Source organism: Prinia subflava, chromosome 3 (genome assembly GCF_021018805.1).
Source record: "Prinia subflava isolate CZ2003 ecotype Zambia chromosome 3, Cam_Psub_1.2, whole genome shotgun sequence".
NCBI lineage: Eukaryota > Metazoa > Chordata > Aves > Passeriformes > Cisticolidae > Prinia > Prinia subflava.
In genome coordinates this window covers 51,100,800-51,121,275 of record NC_086249.1, presented here as the reverse complement: position 1 = coordinate 51,121,275, position 20,476 = coordinate 51,100,800, and the positions used below count along the sequence as shown (strand labels likewise).

The following is a 20,476-nucleotide window of genomic DNA, read 5'->3' as shown; positions in this document are numbered from 1 at the left end:
CCTCTGTGTGTGTGTACCTCAGAGGCGGCGTTACCTCAGCCCTGCGGGACCGTCCCGTTCCCTGCGGCCGCTGCCCCCGGGCGCCCCGCGCTGCGCGGGGGCACGCGCGGTCCGGCGGGGCGGGCCGGGCCGGGCCGGGCCGGGGCGGGCCGGAGTGCGGCGGGGCCCGGCGGGAGCCGCTGACTCACCGCAGACGGGCACCGCTCCCGCCAACCGGAGGGCGCCGCTCCCGCCGTGCCGGCGCGGATTGGCCGGGGCGGGCGGGCGAGGGCGGCGCCGGCAGTGGCGGGACGGTTCGGACGGCGGGAGGTTCGTTCGGCGGGACGCTGCGCCAGCCCCGGCCGTTGGGAGTTGGCCGTGGGCCCCGCGCGGCTCGGGCGTGGCGGGATTAGGGGCTTCTCCTCGCTAAATCCTGCGCTGCGGTGAGGCCGCGGCTTTAGCGCCGAGCCCCGCTCCTCCCCCCGCGGCGCCCTGACTGGCCGAGCCCAGCTAAGCCGCGCTAATCGCAGGTGCCCAGCTCGGCCGGGGCCGCCGGGCCTGGGCCCCATCGCGGGCCGCGCTCCCCCCTGCCCTTCTCCCTTCCTCGCCCGTGCGCGGCCATGGAGCCGCCGCGGCCGCGTTACTGCGCCCCGTCCTCGCCGCCGGGTCGCGGCGGGCGGGAGAACAAGGGGCTCCGTCGGAAGGGCCCGCCGGGCACCGGGAGCGCCGGCGGCCCCGAGGAGGCGGCGGACAACAGGAAGCCCAAATTCGTAAGTACGAGCCAGTCCCGCGGCGGGGGTGTCCGAGGAGCGGGGCCTGCCTTTGCCGAGGGGGCCCGGCCGTGCGGTGACACCTCCGTCTCTCCCCGCCGTCCCCTCCGGGCCAGTCACTGCCTGGGGCCTCCCGAGGCCGGCGCACTGAGTGGGAATATGTGGCGCCATCAAGTTCATCTGGGCTTCGAAAGCTGGTCTCGCCTGGTCCAGCTCGCCTCTTGCTTGCCCCTGTGAAAGGATGCAGCAATTTTCCAGGTCTCTCCCGAACGCTTCGTCACAAGGCTTCATTGCCTTTACTTGCTGCGTGACAGCTGTGGGTGGAAAGGGAGTGTAGAACAGACTTCCAGCCCTTAAAGGGTGTTACTTTTAATAGGATTGCGGTGTTATTTTGTTTGTTCTTTTTTTTCTAAACTTTAGTGATATAAACTCTACAGTGGAAAAACGATATTTGAATTTAAAAGACATAGTAAAGTTCTCCTCCGTATGCCTGCTTTTACAAGCTTTTGGCTGGCACGCTGGGAAACTCAAGATGGCTTATAATTGTTCACGAGATAATGTGTCTGCAAGATGTGCTCTAACAAAAGAGTACCCAGAAATAACCAGGGTTTTTTTGGATGTCGTGAAATTTCCAAGCATTACAGCTGGGACCAGCAAATATTCTACAGGCCCTGTATCCACAGAATCTGTTGGGTTGGAAAAGACCTCTGGAATCATCGAGTCTAATCTATGACCAAACACCACCGTGTGTCATGGCTCCAAGTGCCATGTTCAGTCTTTCCTTAAACACTCCAGGGATGGTGATTCCACCACCTCTCTGGGCAGGCCATTCCAATGTCTAATCACCCTTTCTGTGAAGACATTCCTCATAATGTCCAACCTAAACGTCCCCTGGTGCATTTTAAGACTGTCCTCTTATCCTGTTGCTGATTGCCTAGGAGAAGGGACTGACTCCCATCTGGATACAACCTTCTTTCAGGGAGTATCTGCTACATGCAGCGGAGATGCACCCTATGCTCATATTTAGGTGATGCATGTTGGTCTTTGTTCAGGTGTCCCTGAGCCCACCTGATCTAAAATGTATTTATTACATAATTACAGAAGAGATACAATAACACTTACATTAGACTCTTGATTCTAAGGTGTTGTTTGTGTTACATTCAGTACTTGAATGTCTGGTACTTGTGCACAGGTTCAAAAAAGTTAGCCAATAAGAGGTATCAAACAGGCTGGCCAGACCTGTTCTGGAAGGTCACAGTTTGCTCCTGGAATATTCCTGTTTGCTGCAATCTTTTTGTACTGTGGCTTCAGAGACTGCTGTTTGCTCCATGTCCCTGTGCCTTTTTCTACATGTTAGAATGGGCATATATGAAACTGACCAAGAGCTATTTGCTTGGCTTCATTCCTGGCCACGTATCCATTGGGGACATGCACATTTTAGTCATGCAGGTGACATGGCTGGACACGTGTAAGCCCCCTCACTTGATGAGGCTTTTAAAAGGGCTTACGGTTGTTCCTGTAGTCTGAGTTAGATGCACAGGAGAAGTAGCAACAAGATATTCTCAAGAGGTGAAAACAACAAAAAAGGCTTTACTGGCAACCTCAGAAAATCAAAGAACTTTGGCAAAAGGTTTAGTGCAACATTCAATCAACATAAAATGCATCTCAAAGCATTAACTTAGCCCATTCGACTTGGCAAACTTTAAACCTGTTTGGTTTTAAGTTACTCAAAAATTCCAAGAGGGAATTAAAAGGAGGGGAAGACAGAAAAGATATAGGAAAGGATGCATATAGCTACCAGCTGCTGAGTTCCAGCAGTGCTCAGCTCATAGAAATTCCAAGAGGCGGTAGGGTCATGAAGAGCTTGCCTTGTGTTCAGCTTTAAATACCCCTTAGCCTTATGGGGTAGTCCCCCAGATGGGACTTCTGGTTTGTTGGGCCACTCAGGAGCTGGATTGGGGGCTCCAGAGTCTGGGTGTAGAGCATTGCCTCCTCTGTGTCAGGGATTGGCAGCTGCTTTGGGGTTGGGATACAGGCCCCTGGAGTGGGGGGTATGTGCAGAGCAGGGCAGCCTCATCTTACCAGGGCAAGGCCCCCTTCTCCCCACCCACAGGTATCCCAAAATGTCTTGTGACACTAGATCTTCCCAGTCTTTTACAACATGCTTTAGTATATGGTCTGTGAGGACCCTGTGTGGTCTGGCCACGGTAAGAGATTGGATAGTGTTGTTGCTGTATGATTTGAGGGTTGGATTATTCCTTTCGTGAGAGAGAGACATGGATTTTTATGTGTTTGCGACTGATAAGAGCTCTGGGTCAAGAAGTTTTACTTATTAGTGATACTTTAATTGCCAAGTTCTTATGCAGATTTCACAATAGTTTTCATTTTTTCCTGTAATTATGTGCTAAAACACGGAATTAAAGTAGTGTGTTGCCATCATGTTCAGTTTTGCTAGCTATGTGTTAAAATGGCAGTACAATTGTTTATAGGGTGTAGAACACAGATATATGATAAAAGCTATTAAGGCTTTTTGTCTTACATGAAATCTCATATTTTCAGTGAAAGAAGGCCTTTTCTTTGGTGCAGGTGAGCTTGTTGGGCATATGTTTAGGGTTCTCAGGTTATGCAAGGATGATTTTGATAATGTTTCAATATGAGTATCAGCTGACTGCTTTTTTTGAGGTCACAGTGTTGAGGTCACGGCTACAGAAAATAGAGGGGGTTGAATTTGGGGTTGTGACTCAGTTTTATAGGGTATATAATCATCTTCTTGACATAGTGCTTTGGAAGACCACTGGCTAGCCCCTTCCTGGACTATGTCAAGAGTAGCCGCTTCCCAACCACTACCGATCAGGATGGCAGTAGAGCAGGGGCTGCTCTGAAAGGAAAGGTGCTTTGGATGTCAACTGCCGAGGAGCAAGATAAAAGAAAAGAGAGGGGTCTTTGGTATGAGTGTGAGAGGCTCTGTTCCTCAGGGAGTCACAGACAGAAGGCGGTCCCAGGGCTTGTGAGCCTATCTTTTAAGCAGGGGTGGAACAAGGGGCGAGTACACCAACCAGTGAGGGACAAACAGGGGAGGAGCTGAAGGCGGTACTTAAAAATGAGGGCCAATGGGAGAACACAGGGAGATAGCGCAGTTTGAACAACCCAATGGGGCATCCCACAACGCAGAACTCTCCAGAACTGGGGGAAGGAATAAACATAGACTGACAACCACATAGGTGAGGTAACCGGCAGGATGTTGGTTCAAGGGAGGATTGCCATGGGACATTCTGGAAAGAGGGGCAGGGTTTGGGGAGTGCCTGATAACCCGGAGAGGGAGGAGATAACTTTGAGTGAAACCGTCCATTTGATGGGAGAGTAAGGACCAACCATTCAAAGAATTCATAAATAAAAACACACTACCACAGTCTTCTAGGTAGGTGTGGGTTTTGATTTTTTTTTAAATTTTGGCCTCTTCCTGTTCCCCTGCCCAGTTTCTCTTTAAGCAGGGATAGATGAGAATGTCCTTAGTTCATGAGAATGCTTTGTCAAATTGCAGTTTTCAAAAGCATTTCACCCTAATGATAGACCTATTTTTTCATCTTTAAATAATGTTTTAAAGCAAAGATTTTATCCTTGAATGTTGATGGGGAGTGAAGAATTATGGATTGAACGTGGATTGTACTCTAGGTGTGCCATTAACTCACTGGCTGACCCTGTTGCTCTCTACAACTGCCTGGAAGGAGGCTGTAGTGAGGTGGGTGTCTGTGTCCTCTCCCCAGTAACAAGTGACAGAACAAAAGGAAAGGGCCTCAAGTGGCACCAGGGGAGGTTTAGATTGGGTATTAAGTAAACTTTCTTCACTGAAAGGGTGGTCAAGCACTGGAAGAGGCTGCCCAGAGAAGTGTTTGAGTCATCATCTTGTAAGATGTTTAAAAGATCTGGCACTTAAGGATGTGTTTAAGTGATGGACCTTGCAGTGTTTGGTTTATGACTGGGACTTGATGTATTTTCCAACTTGACTTCTTTGCATCTGTTTCCGTAATACATCTTGAATGTAATTTTATTAGTTAAATTAGTTTTGTGTCAGAATGTGTAAAGCCTGGCTCTCACCCCTTTGGTCGCTTTGTAATCTGGTGCAGTCTTCTCTGTTTGGGGTACTCAGAGTGCCATCCCTTATGTTACCTCCATTATATTTCTATCTGTGTATGTTTGTCAAATTAAGTTAGCTGTTAGATTTATTGACCTCAAGAAGTAGAGCTTATGTGAATGTAATATTTCTCAGTGTTCAAGGCTTGAAGATAAGTTCCAGGTTGGACCCTTCCAGTCAATGCAACATATTGATCTGTCATAGCAGATATGCTAATCTGAAAAATAATTTGATTCCCTTACAAACTTTGAGGTGAAATTGAATAGCTGGTTGACAAAGGTGACAAGATGCACCTCCTTTTTTTTCTCCCTTCTAAAGAAAATTCTTTTTTGACAGAGGAAAATACTGTTTTTTAAGAGCCACTGCATATGAGGGGTGGAGAGGAGAGAAAGAGGCATTGGAATCAGCCACTGTAACGCTTTAGCCCTGTCAAATGAGGCCTTGAAGGACTCTCTGAATAAACTAACTTCTCAGAAGAAGTGAATGAGTTTTAAGCCTCAGTTGTCTTGGTTCTTTTGCAGAATCATTTTAAACTTTTTTTTTCAAGGAGTGATAGTTCATTTTGAAGCATATACAAACCTGACTTTGTTCAGCAGGTCCAAGTTTTTAGAAGAATGGGACTTTTAAAAGGGTAAAAGAATTTCTGTGGTACTTCAGCTTGTTGAAAGCTCATGCATCCATCCACCTGTGTGGTTTAGGACCTTGTAAAAAGAGGAAATCTATTGAAGGATGGCAGATAGTGTAGCTGTTCTCTATGTGTACATTGAGCAAGAAACTTCTGAAATCTGCTGGGGCACGGTGGGGTAAAAAGCAATTTTTTGCCTCTTCCTCTCCTTGATTCCCCCCCTCACCTTAGAAATGTTTGGAAATCATTACAGTGAATGCTACATTATGTGACTTCCAACTGCACTTTACTGATATTACATCCTGTAGACACTAGTCCTTAAGGATCAACTTCAATTTCTAGCCCAAATTAGAGGTGTTTCTATTAATTTCAGTATACCACTGACCTGACTTCAGTGACTTTCAGATTATGTTTTTGATTAAGTTCTTTATGAAATTTATGAGTCAAGAAGGGTTTCTTGTTTACACCAATCTGTTAAAAATAGACAAATTAACAGTTGCGTTTAACAGTGTCTATAAATCAAAGAAAGATGTAGTTAAGAGGAAAAGCACTTCCATTTCTCTGGCATAGAGTAGAAAGGTAAGACCAATCTGTGTCAATATCTTTAATTACAAAGTGACTGAATTATTGCTGCAGTTATGCTGCAGTGTAAGACCTTGAATCTAAATTAGTCTTTTAAAGAAATGATTGCTAAACAGATGTTACCTAAAACACTTTATCGCAGCTTTGTAAAATTGTAAATTCCTCATGCTGTTACTTTTGTTGGCATGAATTAATGCTGTGGGTTATGATATTATATTTTAGTGCTGTGTTCTAGCACTTTGTTATATGACTTACCTGTAAGCACCGATTTTGAGTTTAACTCATCAATGCCTAAAGAATATCACTGTGTAGATAGAACCTGTTGTGTTAAGGTAGTTTTGCTCCTGATCACTTTCCAGATTTTCTCTCTACAAGCAGCAAGACAGAGTGTGTGATAAAACCATTATCTAAGTGCTGAAGTAGTACATTGGAAATTAAAAGCAAGAAATGCTATGCAGTGTGTAAATTGCGTTTTTAGACTGAGGTTGCAAAATTACTGAAGGAATATTGTTACAAAGGAGATCCTACAGTGATAGTGTTCACTGTAATCATGCAATTAACTTTTCTCTGAGTCTACAGGTTTCCTTCAGTCCTTGATTTGGTCTTCTACTTGTGTTTCTGCTGGAGAATGTCCTTTGGGGGAAAAAACAGCTAGTGGTGAATCTTTTTTTGGTGATAATATTAATGGCAATGTGTTCTTGCTCACTGCAAAATTTACAAAGATGCAGAGGGGGTTGTGTGATTATATGAACATCCCTAGTCTTCGTTAGTCTTGTTTCAGTGTTCAGGTGTAAGCTATGTGGTTCTTCTAAAACTCCTCTTGGTTAAGCCTTCCTTTTTTCCATTTTTTTTTTCTTTTCTCATAGCCACATGCAGGCTGGAAGGTCTTTGTAATTTATCAAAGAACCTGTGCATGTGCATGGTGATTTGGAGATGTTATTATAAATGGGTTTGTTTCTTTGTTTTCATCTGTAAAAAAAGGCAAAACTGAATGTCCCAAAAGATCTGAACTGTGAGTTTTTTATTTTCTTTCGTAAATTGAAGTACTTCAAGGTGGTGGAGGATATGCATGTTGAAGTTGTTGTTTAGTTGCCTGACATCCTGTTATGTTGCATGCCTAAAACCCCTCTCATATTGGGGTGTGTGACACTATACTTCGTCTGTCTTCTGCTTCCATTTATGATTAAAATATATTTAGTTGGTCTTTGTGTCCGACTAACAATCCCATCCCTGCCAGGCGTGATCTGAGTTCAGGTACCGAAGAATCTGTCTTTAAACAATCTGCTTGCATTCAGAAAGTTAGATGAGCAACATCACTTTGTGCTTATGCCATGGTGAAAGACCACTTGTGGAGTATTTAGATTCTGCCCCTTTTGGTAAAGTGTCCAAACTCTTTGATGATAAAAACTATTCTCAATACTGTACTAGGCTAGTCTTCATTGGTTCTAGAGTGTCAGAGTCCAGGACATCCCTCTGGCCACCCTGGAGGGTTTGGAGACCGAACAGGGGGGTCTGGGATCTGTACAAGGGGGTCAACCAGCCTCACACAGAGCCCAGCAGGACACTGCCTCTGATCCTTGGCTATGGGAGTGAATGCCCACATTGTATGAAGAATCACAAGCCAAGAGAATTCAAAATAACTAGTAGTTAGTTTATCACAGAGTGTGAATGTAGAATCTAGGATTTTTAGTATATGGGTCTGAAGAGGCAAGATGAATCGGGGAGTGGTCCTGTCCTCCTTGTTCTGGTTCTCATCTCCCATTTTCTGTTGAGTTGTATCACAAGGATTGATTTAGAGTAGAAATGATACGTTTACATAGGTAGTAAGTATTGGTAAGATTTTGTAAATAAAAAGTACGTTTTGGACAGTGGTTGGGTCAAGGGTACCGTACATAAGGTGCAGGGCTCTCTGATCCGCCCAGTCCGCCGCGTGTCCTGCTCTGCTGGGAAAGAACTGAGAGATAATGAAGAATAAACAACCTTGGAAACACGCACTGGCGGACTCAGCTTGTCTTCTCTGGCTCTGGAGTGGGACCTTTCGGGCAAGAAAAGCTCGAAAGCCCTATGTACCTCGGGGGACAGCAACCCCAAGGAGAATCTCAGGGAACAGCAACCCTGAGACCAGAGAATGGACCTTTAGGGGTGGTGGAAAAAATGCTGAAGATATGAGATCTGAGTCCCATGTGAGATGTCATTCTGAATTTTGATCCTATTTGCCTGAACTGCTTGTACTACAGCTAGAGAGAATTTCATCTTTAAATATGGATATGTAAAGGTAGGGAAAGAGATGTAATGATACAAAAGATCAGTCTAGTACTGTTGATCCAATTAAGTGGGATTTGTCATTGCTTTGCTTTGCTTCATTGTCTCTACCTCGACTTGACTGGGGTAATTATATAGACCATCCCTGAAGTTACTAAATTCTGTCTAGCAGATGAACTTCAAGTATGCACTGCTGTTTGGATCTGCAGTGTAAGATCGTCATCTTGTGTATTGATACCTGAGCAACAAGATAATATTGCTGCCCCATCACCCTCCCTGGCTCGCCCCCTCCTCCCCTCCTTCCTTTTGATGCCGAGGCAACGAGATAATGCTTGAACTGTGCAAAATCTGTAGCTATGCGGAAAGTAGTTACTTTGTAACAGTGTGTGGGAATGAAGCACTGTTAAGAAATCAGCAAATTTAGCAGAACAAGCTAACTGCAGAAAGCTAGCCACTGGCTGTTTGAGCAGACAAGCTTATTGAGCATGCGCAGGAACAAAGGTGAAAAGTTCAAGCCGAGGAAGACTTCGGAGCCTTCATCCAAAACAACCACCAGGAGGCTTGTGCAGAAACCACGCATGTGCTACAAGGGCTTACGTAATTGTGTAATTAGAAAATATGTTACAATATGAAGGTTAGGAAAGTATAATGTGCGCATTAAGTAAAAAAAAGTATAAAAGCTTGTTTTGTGTGAAGAATGGAGGAGTGAGTTTCTGGTGGAGCTATCCCCCTGGACACTCCTGGTGTCGAATAAACAAATACCTGCTCTATAGGCTGTATACTGTTTAGTACAGTTTTCTTGCCTAGTTTTTGGGCATCAGTATGACAATAAGATTCTTTACTGTGAATGTATATGAGGCCAAATAGTATTTGGCTTCCTTTAGCTGGGTGGTGTGAAAGTTGCATCACACGTGTCTTCATCATGTGCGACCTTTTCAACAGACTCAATACTCTTTGAGAGCAGTCATCTTGTTGCTGTGCTTGTGTTGGGAAACTCAGCCCTTGTATCCTGTTGTACCTTTCAGCTTCTGTTTAAGACTCTCACTATCCTTGGAGTTTTGCCAGCTCATAACGAACACTGTACCACATGCTGCATGTGTGTGTATATCCTCTGTCTCATGACATTGGTTAGTTAACAGTGTGCCTGAGGGACATCATCTCCCATAAGGGGTAATTCTGCCAGATTGCTTACTTTCTTCGAAAATGACACCTGTGCATTTCTTTTTCATTTGACTTAGCTTTAAGTGAACAGTTTCTACTCAATTGCAAACCAAAATTACCTCTTCCTCCATGTCCTAGACTAAGAACTGTTACGTTGAAGAGTGCAATTAAAAAAATTAATTCATGAAAGTGTTTGTATAGCTGCAGACTAAGCAATGATGTTACTTCTGCTTTTCTAAATGTAGGTGCTACTGATAATTTTCTCCTTCTGAACTGCCTTAATTAACTCTTTAATTTCTTCGTGCTTTTGTATATCTCTGACTAGAAAACACAAGGACAGCATACTTAAAATATTATTTGTTTTTCAGTTTTACATATCTACTTTCTACATGATAGAGACTAGAGGAATACTTGTACATAGTTCCTGTGCTTTCAAATCAATCATTTTGTTATTGTAGAGTACTTAATTGAAGGCTCAGAATAGCGTATAAATATTTTCATCCATTGCAAAGCAGTGTTCTATAAAATGCTTAGTGTTTTTAGCAGTGATTGAATATTATAGGAATAATATACTTAAGTCATATTTATCTACTTTTGTGGGCCTGTGTTTAAGGCAGCCTGCTCACTTGAGCAGAATGGTGTATCTGAACCTAAACACAGAAGTATGTCCCTGTGTAAAGCATTCCATTCTCTATCTGCTCTTTACCTGACTCCCGGTGTAGTTATTTTCCCCCTTACTAGAAATGCATTTGTTTTGTTTGGCTAGTCAAGAATGAAAATATGCTCTTGTTCTTGAGTCACAGCACTCCTCTAAATGTAATGCCGTCAAAAGATCCAGTGTGGTAAGTTTCTTCGTTCTGGTGGTTGCTGTTAAGATCACATATAATGTTCCACATCCCTGTATCCTTGAATGCTGTAGAAGACCTGTAAAGCTGTCAACTAATTTTATTTTGTACAGCCTTGCCAGAAGAGAAGGACATGGTGAGGGAGAGGGGAAAATGAGAACCCCAGTTCTATTTTAATTAACTCCTCTGACTGAGAAGCATTATAACATAAAGTTTACTAAAATCTTTAGAGATGTCTTACAGCAAGTCATTCAGCCTTTTAATATGGGAATGCTGAGAGAGCTGAACATTAGGTTGTAGTTTGCATGAAGTTTCTTCTCCTTTATAAAGGAAGTCTCTAAATACGTCACCAGTGTTGCTATTTAGTGCTGGTTAAGTAGATTCTTACGTAAGAACCTGCTTTTAACACTTGCTTTCAAACTAGACTCCACAACTTTTTATGAAAGAAATGCTAGTATTTTTAGGCTTCCATACTCTAGGTATCCAGTGAGACGAAGATTTTGAGAGAAGACTCATCAGTATATCTAGTTTGTTATACCATTATGATGTCCTTAATTGGTTGTGTGGTAGTCTTTTTTCACTAATTAGTCAGATGGCTTGGGTCAGTGAGGTGTTGTGATACACAAAATGGTAAAGTTTTCACTTGTTATCATTGTAAATTGCACCGCTGAATCTCACAACTTAAATGAAAAGTAAAATAGTGGCTTGAACTGTCCCAGTAACTTTTGTTGTTTTCAAAGAACAAAACCTGAATCTGAAATTGCCTGGTTATCTGCATGATGATGGTGTCTTGTATGGAGCAATTGCAAAATATCCAATGTCTGTTCTTAAGGGGAAATGAAACCTGATGTTGTTGCTTTCCTGCATTTTTTTTAGTGGAGTGTACATGAGTTTGACATGAATCTTGAATTTCCACTCAAAGCATAGAACGCAGGTGGTTTTCATTCTAAGCAGGTTATGTAATCTCCTGCCATGTTAGAAGAGCTCCATGATGGTATCTGTGCGTTGCTTAAGGGTTAGTGATTTAAGTCATCTGTATGAAAAAGGAATAAATTTTCATGTTCTCTACCTATTTGCAGTGTCAGACCATATATGTTAGTGTTTTTTCTTGCAGTTTTGCTCACTCAAGGATAGTATTATACCAAACCTTGCTAAATGCAAAGTCATGAGCTTTTGCAAATGACATTGGTTAACACTTTTACTGTCCTTGTAGATATTTAGTAGAATGGGGAGAACAAGTAAGAAACACCAGTTCCATAGCAATATGTGGGGCAAAAGTCTGATCTACCACTGTGGCAGGAAAACACCAGTGAGAAGACTGGGATACAGAGCTTCAGTTTCCTGGCTGGATTGCAGTATTTTCACTTAGTTGTTGTTTTCATTTATTACAAATCCTCACCTATTAGAACATGGAATGGAATTACCATAAAGGTTCAGTAGTGACCTAGCACCTTTTTAAACTTTTTTTTGATAGTAGAACTTAGTGTGTCACTGAATACTGTGTTTCCTTGCACCTCATTTGTCTTTTATTTTTAACTTCATAACCATTCATCAGACACTTCTTCCTCAGTTTCTTGACACTGTTCAGACTAGAGCTATTGTGTGATAATATTTGACTTAAATTGTTCTTTAATTCTGAGGGATGAGCCAGAGAAGATGTTAGAAGTAGCGATTACAATCATAGAACCATTAAAGTTGGAAGCCTCTGAGATCGTCATCATTAACCTAGCACCACCACTTTCACTGCCAAACACAAGCGTTGCATCTCTGCATGTCTTTTGAACGCTTCCAGGGATGTTGTCCACTTCCCTGGGCAGCCAGTTCCAATGCCTGGCTACTCTTTCAGTGAATAATTTTTTCCTAATATCCAAGCTAACCTTCACTGATGCAGCTTGAGGCCGTTTCCTCTTGTCCTATTGCTTGTTAACTGGGAGAAGAGACTGACCCTCACCTTGCTATAGTCTCCCTTCAGGTTGTTGTAGAGAGTGATAGCCAATTATTGTTGACTTGGTGAAGAGTTTCCAAGTCTAGTTAATTAGGATATAGTCATTGACAACTGCTGTAGCTGTCGCCAAGCCGTGCATTCTAGGCAGAGAGGGGAGTCTAAGAGAAGGGTAAGAGTCTATCTCAATAAGTATGTGACTTCACTTTCTTGATATTTTCCTACCAAGTCTGTTCTCAACCTCTTCATAAAAATGTTACATGGGATCCCTGCAACACTCACTCATCAGTCACCAGTGTTCTGTGCTGCTCTTTGGTTTTGTGCAAAAGCTGTACATCCTAGCACTTGCTGTGTTTGTAAATGTGCAGTGGAGAGAAAAATGTTAGTTCAGAAACTGCTGTTTTGAGTGATCTATAGGTTTTTCGGATGCTACTATTCTTAAATGGCTAGTTCAGTTTTTGCTCACAAGTTCATGTTCTGCTTGCCACAGAGGCATTACTTGACACTGTTCAACGATGTGAGTAGCTTGCATTTGCAGCTTGATGGATAGTTTTGAGCTTTTGAGGAGCTCTGTGTTCTTCTGTAGAGTTTGAAATTCTGGATGATTTGTTGGTGGTGTCCCCACAGCCATCTTGAGAAGACACGTCTAGTAGCTGAATTTTGAACAGGTCATCTGTATATTTAGCTATAAAATATAATTTAGTTATGAAATAGAATAAAACACAACTTGTTTCAAGCTGTGCTTAGTTCATAGTCTTCTGGTATTCTGTTGGAGGATCAAATGGAAGATTTTTAAAATCTGTACAAATTACTGTACATTGTAAAGCAGCAAGGTACAACTTGCCAAGAAACTTAGTTCATTTCAAGTGTCAGGATTCAACACTGTTTAACTTGCATGTGATTTTGAATAAAAGTAACTATAACTGAACTTTTTTTTTTTTATTCAACAATTTTGATGTGACTGCTTTTCTGTTTGATTTACAGCACTTAAATATCAAGACACTGACAGATGATGTGGTAAGACAACTTAAGTTTTGCTTTGGCTGTGCTAAGCAAATAACCTTACTGCTAGTGCAATAGAAATAACCTTCTAATACAAGAAAATATCTTAACTTTGAGGATAATTTAGTTAATTAGCAAAGTCTCACTGAACTGGTAATTACCTGTAACATAATCAGTATGAGTAGCAAAAATGTATGGATGGCTTTCAAGTATGCTCTAATCACAGCTAAATGAGCCTGACACAGGTAATTGTGCCAATCTACATGCAGTATAGTTAAAATCTGTGATTGCATGTTTAATATTGAAGTTACTTAGGCTGCATGGCTAGCTTAAAATAACATGTTTAACAAAGTAACATTTGCCTGTGAAACTCATTAATGCTTGTTCAAACTACCGTAAGTATATTCAGTGTCATGTTTGACAGTGTTTCTCAAAGTTGATCAGAGATGAAGTTCTATATCTAAGCACAAACCAGATTTTTTTCCTTGCTCTTGAAGTTACCTATTTCACTGCCTGTACTATTCTTTTGTGGATAATAATTTTTTTCTTAAAATACATAATTTTACAAAGTCTTTGAATTTGCCTAGGAAGTTGTTTTGTCATCACCTACGGATCAGTTGTTATGACTTCAGTGCTATACAGATTTCTTGCTTAAGTACTTCTGTGTGTAGCTGGGAGCTGAAGTGCAGAGAGATTTATGCTTATCACTCCTAGTTTGACTTAAATGATCTTGTTTGTATTTCTTACGCAGAGTTTCATTGGATGAAAATTGTTATTAAGAGATTTGAGTCTGACTGGCTGATAATACAAGTTTGATTGTATAAACTTGCATTTATCTTGGAGAGCTAAGGAAATGCTATCAGCCTTTTGAAAGAAAAGTATTTTTTGGTAACTAGAAAACAAGTTTTGATAGTGTTGTGTAAGGGTTATAGTTGGGATGCACAAGATCTTGCTGTTTGTTTTTGTGAGGTGCTTTTTTTCTTGTTAAAGAAGCTAGACTGCTGCCGTATTGTACTTGTACTTTACAAAGCTTATTGGACTTGTCTAGCTTGTAATCGTAGCCCAAAAGGTCAGCAGGTTTATTGTGGATTTTTGGAATAAGGACAAAAACCTGTTAGCTCTGTAGTAAACAAACTTTTCCCCAACTCCTTAAATTTGTCAGAACATGCCAAAGGCTCCCTCACAGAGTAATAAAAACCTCATTTGCAGAATAGTACCAAATAGTTCATATGAATATATATTTTTAAAAAGGGGAATGACAGGTCTTTAGCAAAAGGCTAACAGGAAAAAAATTACAACACTACAACATGTAAAGGAGGATATTCTGTTTACTTCCAACATCATCTTGGAATGAAGGTATGCTTTCAAATGAAGACTTTTTATCCCTCTATTTCAGTTTTCTCTTTGTTTACTCTTTCTGTGTGTCATTCTAGGACAATGACAAAAATGGGACAAAATTTGTAGTAAGAGAAGATAAAGAAATTGAAGATTTAAATAACTTGATTTTGTAGTTTTCAATGAAGTAATATATTTCCTTTCTTCTCATGGGCAATCACTTCCATATTAACTTACTGCTGCATTATGCTTTGTGAAGTATTTGTATTTCCCAACCCATTTCTTACAAATACAGTTTTATGTTGGTGACCAGGAACTTTTTTTTTTTTTTTTTTTAATTCAGGAATGTTAGCAGCATGTTGAAAATCTAAAATGCAGACTGCTTTTCAGTGTTTAAATTGAGTTATTTGTAAGATGCTGATGAATTGTCTACTTATGGTAACAAATCCTCATTAAGTTCAGAAAAACCTTGCTTTTTACAGATGTGCTTACTTTAGCTGTTTTGTTTACTATCTGCAAAGATGGCAATTGCATTCTTGCTCCACAGGGGAGTGGAAAGCAGGTAGCTGAGACATCAAATTCTCAAGTGTTCCACAGTCAAGAATCACAGAATCATCAATGTTGGAAGATACCTTCAAGATCATGTAGTTCTACTGTCAACATAGCACCACCATGAACAGCCCGAAACCCTGTCAAGTGCCACATCCAGATTCCTCGTGAACGCTTCACGATGGTTACTCCATTCTGCTCCTGGGCAACTCATCCCAATGCCTAACCACTCTGCCAGTGATTTTTTTTTCCTAATATCCAATCTGAACCTCCCTTAAGGGTGCAACTTAAGGCCATTTCATCTCATCCTTTCATCTGAGATGGCAGAAGAGGCCACCTCTCACCTTGCTAAAACCTTCTTTCTGGTATGTGTAGAGAGCAGTGAGATCCCTATGAGCTCCCTCTTCTTCAGCATAAACATCCCCAGCTCCCTCAGCTGCTCCTCATAGGACTTGACTTCTAGACCTTACCTTCACCAGCTGCATTGCCCTTTTCTGGACACACTCCAGCACCTCAATGCCTTTCTTACAGGGGCCCAGAACTGAACACAGGATTTGAGGTGAAGCCTCACCAGAGCATTACCAGGGGGATGGTCACTCTCCTGGTCCTACTGGCCACACTATTTCCAATACAGGCCAGGATGCCATTGGCCTTCTTGGCCACCTGGGCATACACTGGCTCATGTTCAGCCTCTGTCAACCAGCACCCTCAGGTTCTTTTCTGCTGGGCCATGTTCTAGCCACTCTGATCCTGGCCTGTCCCTCTGCAAGGGGTTTTGTGACCCAGGGTCAGGATCTGGCACTTGGCCTTATTGAACATCAGGCTGCTGATCCTCAGTCCATTGATCAGCCTGTCCAGATTCCTCTGCCGAGCCTTCCTGTCCTCCAGCAGATCAACACTTGTCACCCTATGTCATCTGCACACTGACTGCAAGAGCACTTAATCTGTTTGTTCGGATCACCGATGAAGATATTAAACAGGACTGGCCCCAATACTGAGCCTTGGAGAACCCCACTTGTGATTGGCTATCAGCTTGGTGTAACACCATTCACTAGCACTCCCTGGCTTCAGCCATCCAAACAGTGTTTCACCCAGCAAAGAATGCACCTGTCCCAGCCATGAGCAGCCAGTTTCTCAAGGAGAATGCTGTGGGAAATGGTGCAAAACACTGTAGTGAAGTCTAAGGAGGCACCATCCACAGCCTTTCCCTTATCCACTGAGTAGGTCAAATGATTATAGAAGGAGATCAGGTTGATCAAGCAGGACCTGCCTTTCCCAAACCCATGTTGGCTGGGCCTGATGACCTGTACATTCTGTGTGATGGCACTCAGGATGATCTGTTCCATGACTTCCCCTGGTACCTGGGTTAGTTGGACAGCCTGTGGTTCCTTGGATTATCTTTCCAATCCTTATTTTAGGTGGGCTTTATATTTACTAATTTCCAGTCAACTGAATCTTCTCCAGGTGATCAGTCCTACTGATAAATGTTTGAAAGTGGATTGGTGAGCTCTTTTACCTGCTCCCTCATTATTCTCTGGTGCATCCCATCCAGGCCCATAAACCTGTGGGTGTTTAACTTGCATAGCAGATCACTAGCCATTTCCTCTTTGATTGTAGGTGCTTCCCTTGGCTTCCTGTCCCTAACTTTCATCTCTGGGAGTTGAGTTTCCTGAGCACAAATGTTTTTGGTATTAAAAACTAAGGTAAAGAAGATATTAAATATCTCAGCCTTTTTGTCATCCTTGGATGACTACACTACCTTCTGCAAGCAGCAAAGGATGGAGATTCTCCATAGCCATACTTTGCTGGCATTAATTGAAACTTTTGTTGTCTGTAACAACACTGACCAGGTTCCAGTTTGGCTTTCACTCTTCTACTTTTTCTCCTTACATAACCTTACAACACCCTTGTAGTCCCCACCTTGCAGTCCCCCCAGGTTATCTGATTCTCCTTCCAGAGGTGATTTTTTTCTCTTTCTTTTCAGGCTGGTCTTTTTCTTCACTGTATTTTCTTATGGCATATAGGGACAGCCTGCTTCTGTATCTTTAAAATTTTCCTTCTTAAAGTATGTCCAGCCTTCCTGGACTTCTTTATCCTTCAGAACTGACTCCCAAGGGACTTTGTCATATATAAAAAAGGCTGAAGTCTGCCTCCCAGAAACCTAAAGTGGCAGTTCTGCTGGTGCCCATTCTTACTTTGTTCAGAATTGAGAACTTTACCAATTTTGTGCTCACTGTGCCCAAAATGGCCACCATGCATACCACATCACCCACTAGTCCTTCTCTGCTCACAAACAACAGATGTATTGGGACAGCTCCTCTGGTAGGTTGGGAGGGGATTCACCTGGCACCCTGAGCAAGGACCTGCCTCCATTTTCACTGTCTCTTAGGTCCCCTCCTGCCTTTGGAGCAAGGATCTTCCACTTCCTGAGATGCAGTTTGCTGACGTGCCCGCCTCAGCATTGGCAGAGAGAGAGAGAGACTACAACTCAGAAAGGTTAACTAAACCTACATATTAACAGAATCTTATTAAAAGGTATCTTATGTAGACAAAAGAGAAAAGCGTACTAAAATTCTTTAGAGCATCAAGTTATACTGATTTCATAGCAACTGCTTTAAAGATTAGAAAGGCTGTATAATTTTCAGTATATAGAGAAATAAGATTCAGAGTGAAATATTGTCTAAGCATTTAGGATGTGATTGTGCACAGGTCTAAGTTCTATAAATTTTAGATCGGTAAAATAATCCCTGAGATTGAGCATATTAGGAGTAAGAAGTCATTTTATCAAAGGGATTCTTCTGTGTATCTTGGTTAATGCAAGTCTTGCTCTTCCTAAAAGCTCTACTGCTAGCAGTGGAATTTGTCACATACTAAGAAGGTAATCTTGTAGAGCAATTTGACTGTCAAAGAAAGAATATACTTTTTTAATCTTCTGGAGCTTCAAGAAGGAAAAATATGTTAAGAGGTCTTTGCCTCATAGTCATTGGAAGTAACTTCTTTGATCTTCTGAGAAGTATTTCTTCTGGTAAGTGGGTTACTTTAAGTTCTGAAGGTACTGAAATAAGTTGTTGCAACCCAGTTCATCGTGTCTGTTCGCTATCCAGTAAGAATAATAATTATTTCAAGTGAAGACACAGGATTTGTTCCACTTTGTATTCTCCTTTTGTTCATTCTGATGTTGTCAATGTTCCCCTAAGTCTTTGTCATCTGTCAGCAGACTTTCGTGACTGAGCTTTTGGCTTCTGTAACTAAAATGACTGGCAAAATGTCTGGGAGACTGAACTATTCTGTAGTGCTTGAGCAGATTTTTCAGATGTGAAAATGTGTTTACTGAGTATATAAATAGCAGGCAGTCAAAAACATGAACTTGAAAATGAAGGGTGGCAGTACTTTTTGTCCTACATACCTATAAGGCAGAGTGAAAAGAACACGCAGAAAAAGAGCAAAAGCCATTAGCAATACTCTTGGCTTTATGCCTTCACTCAGGAAAGGATTATTTTGTACCTGTATATATTTCATATCTGAACTCCGCTAAACAATTGTGCTTAGTAATCACCATCAGTGTCTTGATGGCTCATATATATGTATTTATATATATGTGAATGTGTGTGTCTCCTCATGAGAATGGGAGTGGAAGAAAGAAGGCTGTTCAGTACTTCTAGTAACATATTTTACATTAAACCATAACAGTTCTGTAATGATCTGTCTTTACAATGAGGTATCAGAAGTTATGTCCTCAGAAAGACAACCTATGGGGAACTTGTATCAGGGACCAAAGATGGGTCTAAGGCCTGACATATTTGGTCTGTGATTGTTCACTTCCACAAGATAATGTAGAAGAAGAACTTATTGTTAGTTGGTAGGACTAACCTTCAGTAATGAAACTATGTATCGGTGGAATTCATCCTGTGAAAGGGGAACAGTAAAGCTGTTGTTGGCATGGAGGTGTGGTCATGGGCCCTCATGCATGGGCCCCTTGTGAGATGATGTTGAAACTGGCCACTCCTGAGGGGGAGATATAAGATGTGATTCCGGGGCTGGAGAGTGCAGTGTGATGCACACTGTTTTCATCCAGGGCATGCCCTGAAGGTGCGCTGCCCTCCTGCCGCTCTCACCCAGGAGCTGTGCTCTATCTCCTTCTCCTGCTCAGCAGCGTCTCCAGCATTCAGGGGTTGGTATGTGTTTCTTGCTAACACGACTAATAAAATTGACTGCTTTGCTATTCTGACTGTTCTTTGAGGTTTTTTTGTGCACAGGCATCCTCGTTAACCCGTAACAATACCTTCCAACATCTTTCTTCCCTCCCCCTTTCATTCTTTCTCCTCCAGGCTAATTACAGTAGCCTTTGAGAATTTTAAAGATTTTGAATAACCTTTGAATACCCTTGAAACCAACCTGATCCTTTTTCTGGGAGCCAGCATGTTGTTGCATATGGTTTCAGATCTTGTTTAAGGTCAGGCTCTTAATTAAACATCACCCAGACATTTGGCCAAAAACTGGATAGTCTGGAGTGGAGGAGTGTGTGGGACTGTATGGTCCAGTATCTAGGGCAGTGGTCTGTGTTTGCACTTCATCCCTAGCAAGTGCATAATCCAGAAAAACTGGCCTTGGAAAAGGTGCGCTGCCATCCTGGCAACCCAGGAGGACCCAAACCACTGCAAATGTGCTGGGGTCTGGCCCAGGCCTACTGAGCCATGCCCAGCACTGCCCAGTGCCCTCAGGAGGGAGAGAAGGTCTCTGAATCTGACAGTGATTCAGGCCCTGCAGCAGCTACAGCTGCTGTGACAGACACTGTGGTTAGTTCAACCCTGATGACAAACAGTAACACTGAAGCAGAGAAACGATGTGTGCTTGTGTCACTTGCCCCTGTACACAAGCAGAAGAAATGTATATGAAGGTCACCCTTCAGAAAAGCTTTAGCAAAAGCAGTCAAAGAGAACAAGGAGTTTGGAGAGGGTGGAGAGGATGAAGAAGCAGGGCCATCACAAGAGCCATTTTCAGTGCTCTTACCAAGGCCATCACTTACAATGATAATGAACGTGGTTTTATATATGCATGTACTGGATTTCATTTTTTGAGGAATTTCTTAATATAGAAATAGGTGGTTTGATGTGTTAATTAAGGGGGAGATGAGGGAAGCAGGGTGGCATTGAGGTAACACCTTTCATTCCTGCATGCATAGCAGCTCTGTTAGTAGGTGATGTCTTGATAGGCTGTAGTGCCAACAATTAGTCTAGCAGTAACTAATCCATTGATTCCTGCATTATCAAGTGTGTAAGTTGATAAGAAAAA

At 42.3% G+C, this 20,476-nt stretch overlaps 1 protein-coding gene across 1 annotated transcript in view; it reads left to right on the top strand.

Moving 5' to 3' along the window:
- The first annotated feature begins 289 nt into the window (after positions 1 to 289).
- The window catches only part of DIAPH3 (diaphanous related formin 3), a 202,368-nt gene continuing 182,181 nt past the window's right edge, over positions 290 to 20,476 (top strand). Inside the window, exons 1-2 of the mRNA XM_063392194.1 lie at positions 290 to 749; positions 13,283 to 13,315. Coding sequence (XP_063248264.1) covers positions 600 to 749; positions 13,283 to 13,315 — 183 coding nt within the window. The 5' untranslated portion in view covers positions 290 to 599. The remainder of the gene's footprint in view (positions 750 to 13,282; positions 13,316 to 20,476) is intronic.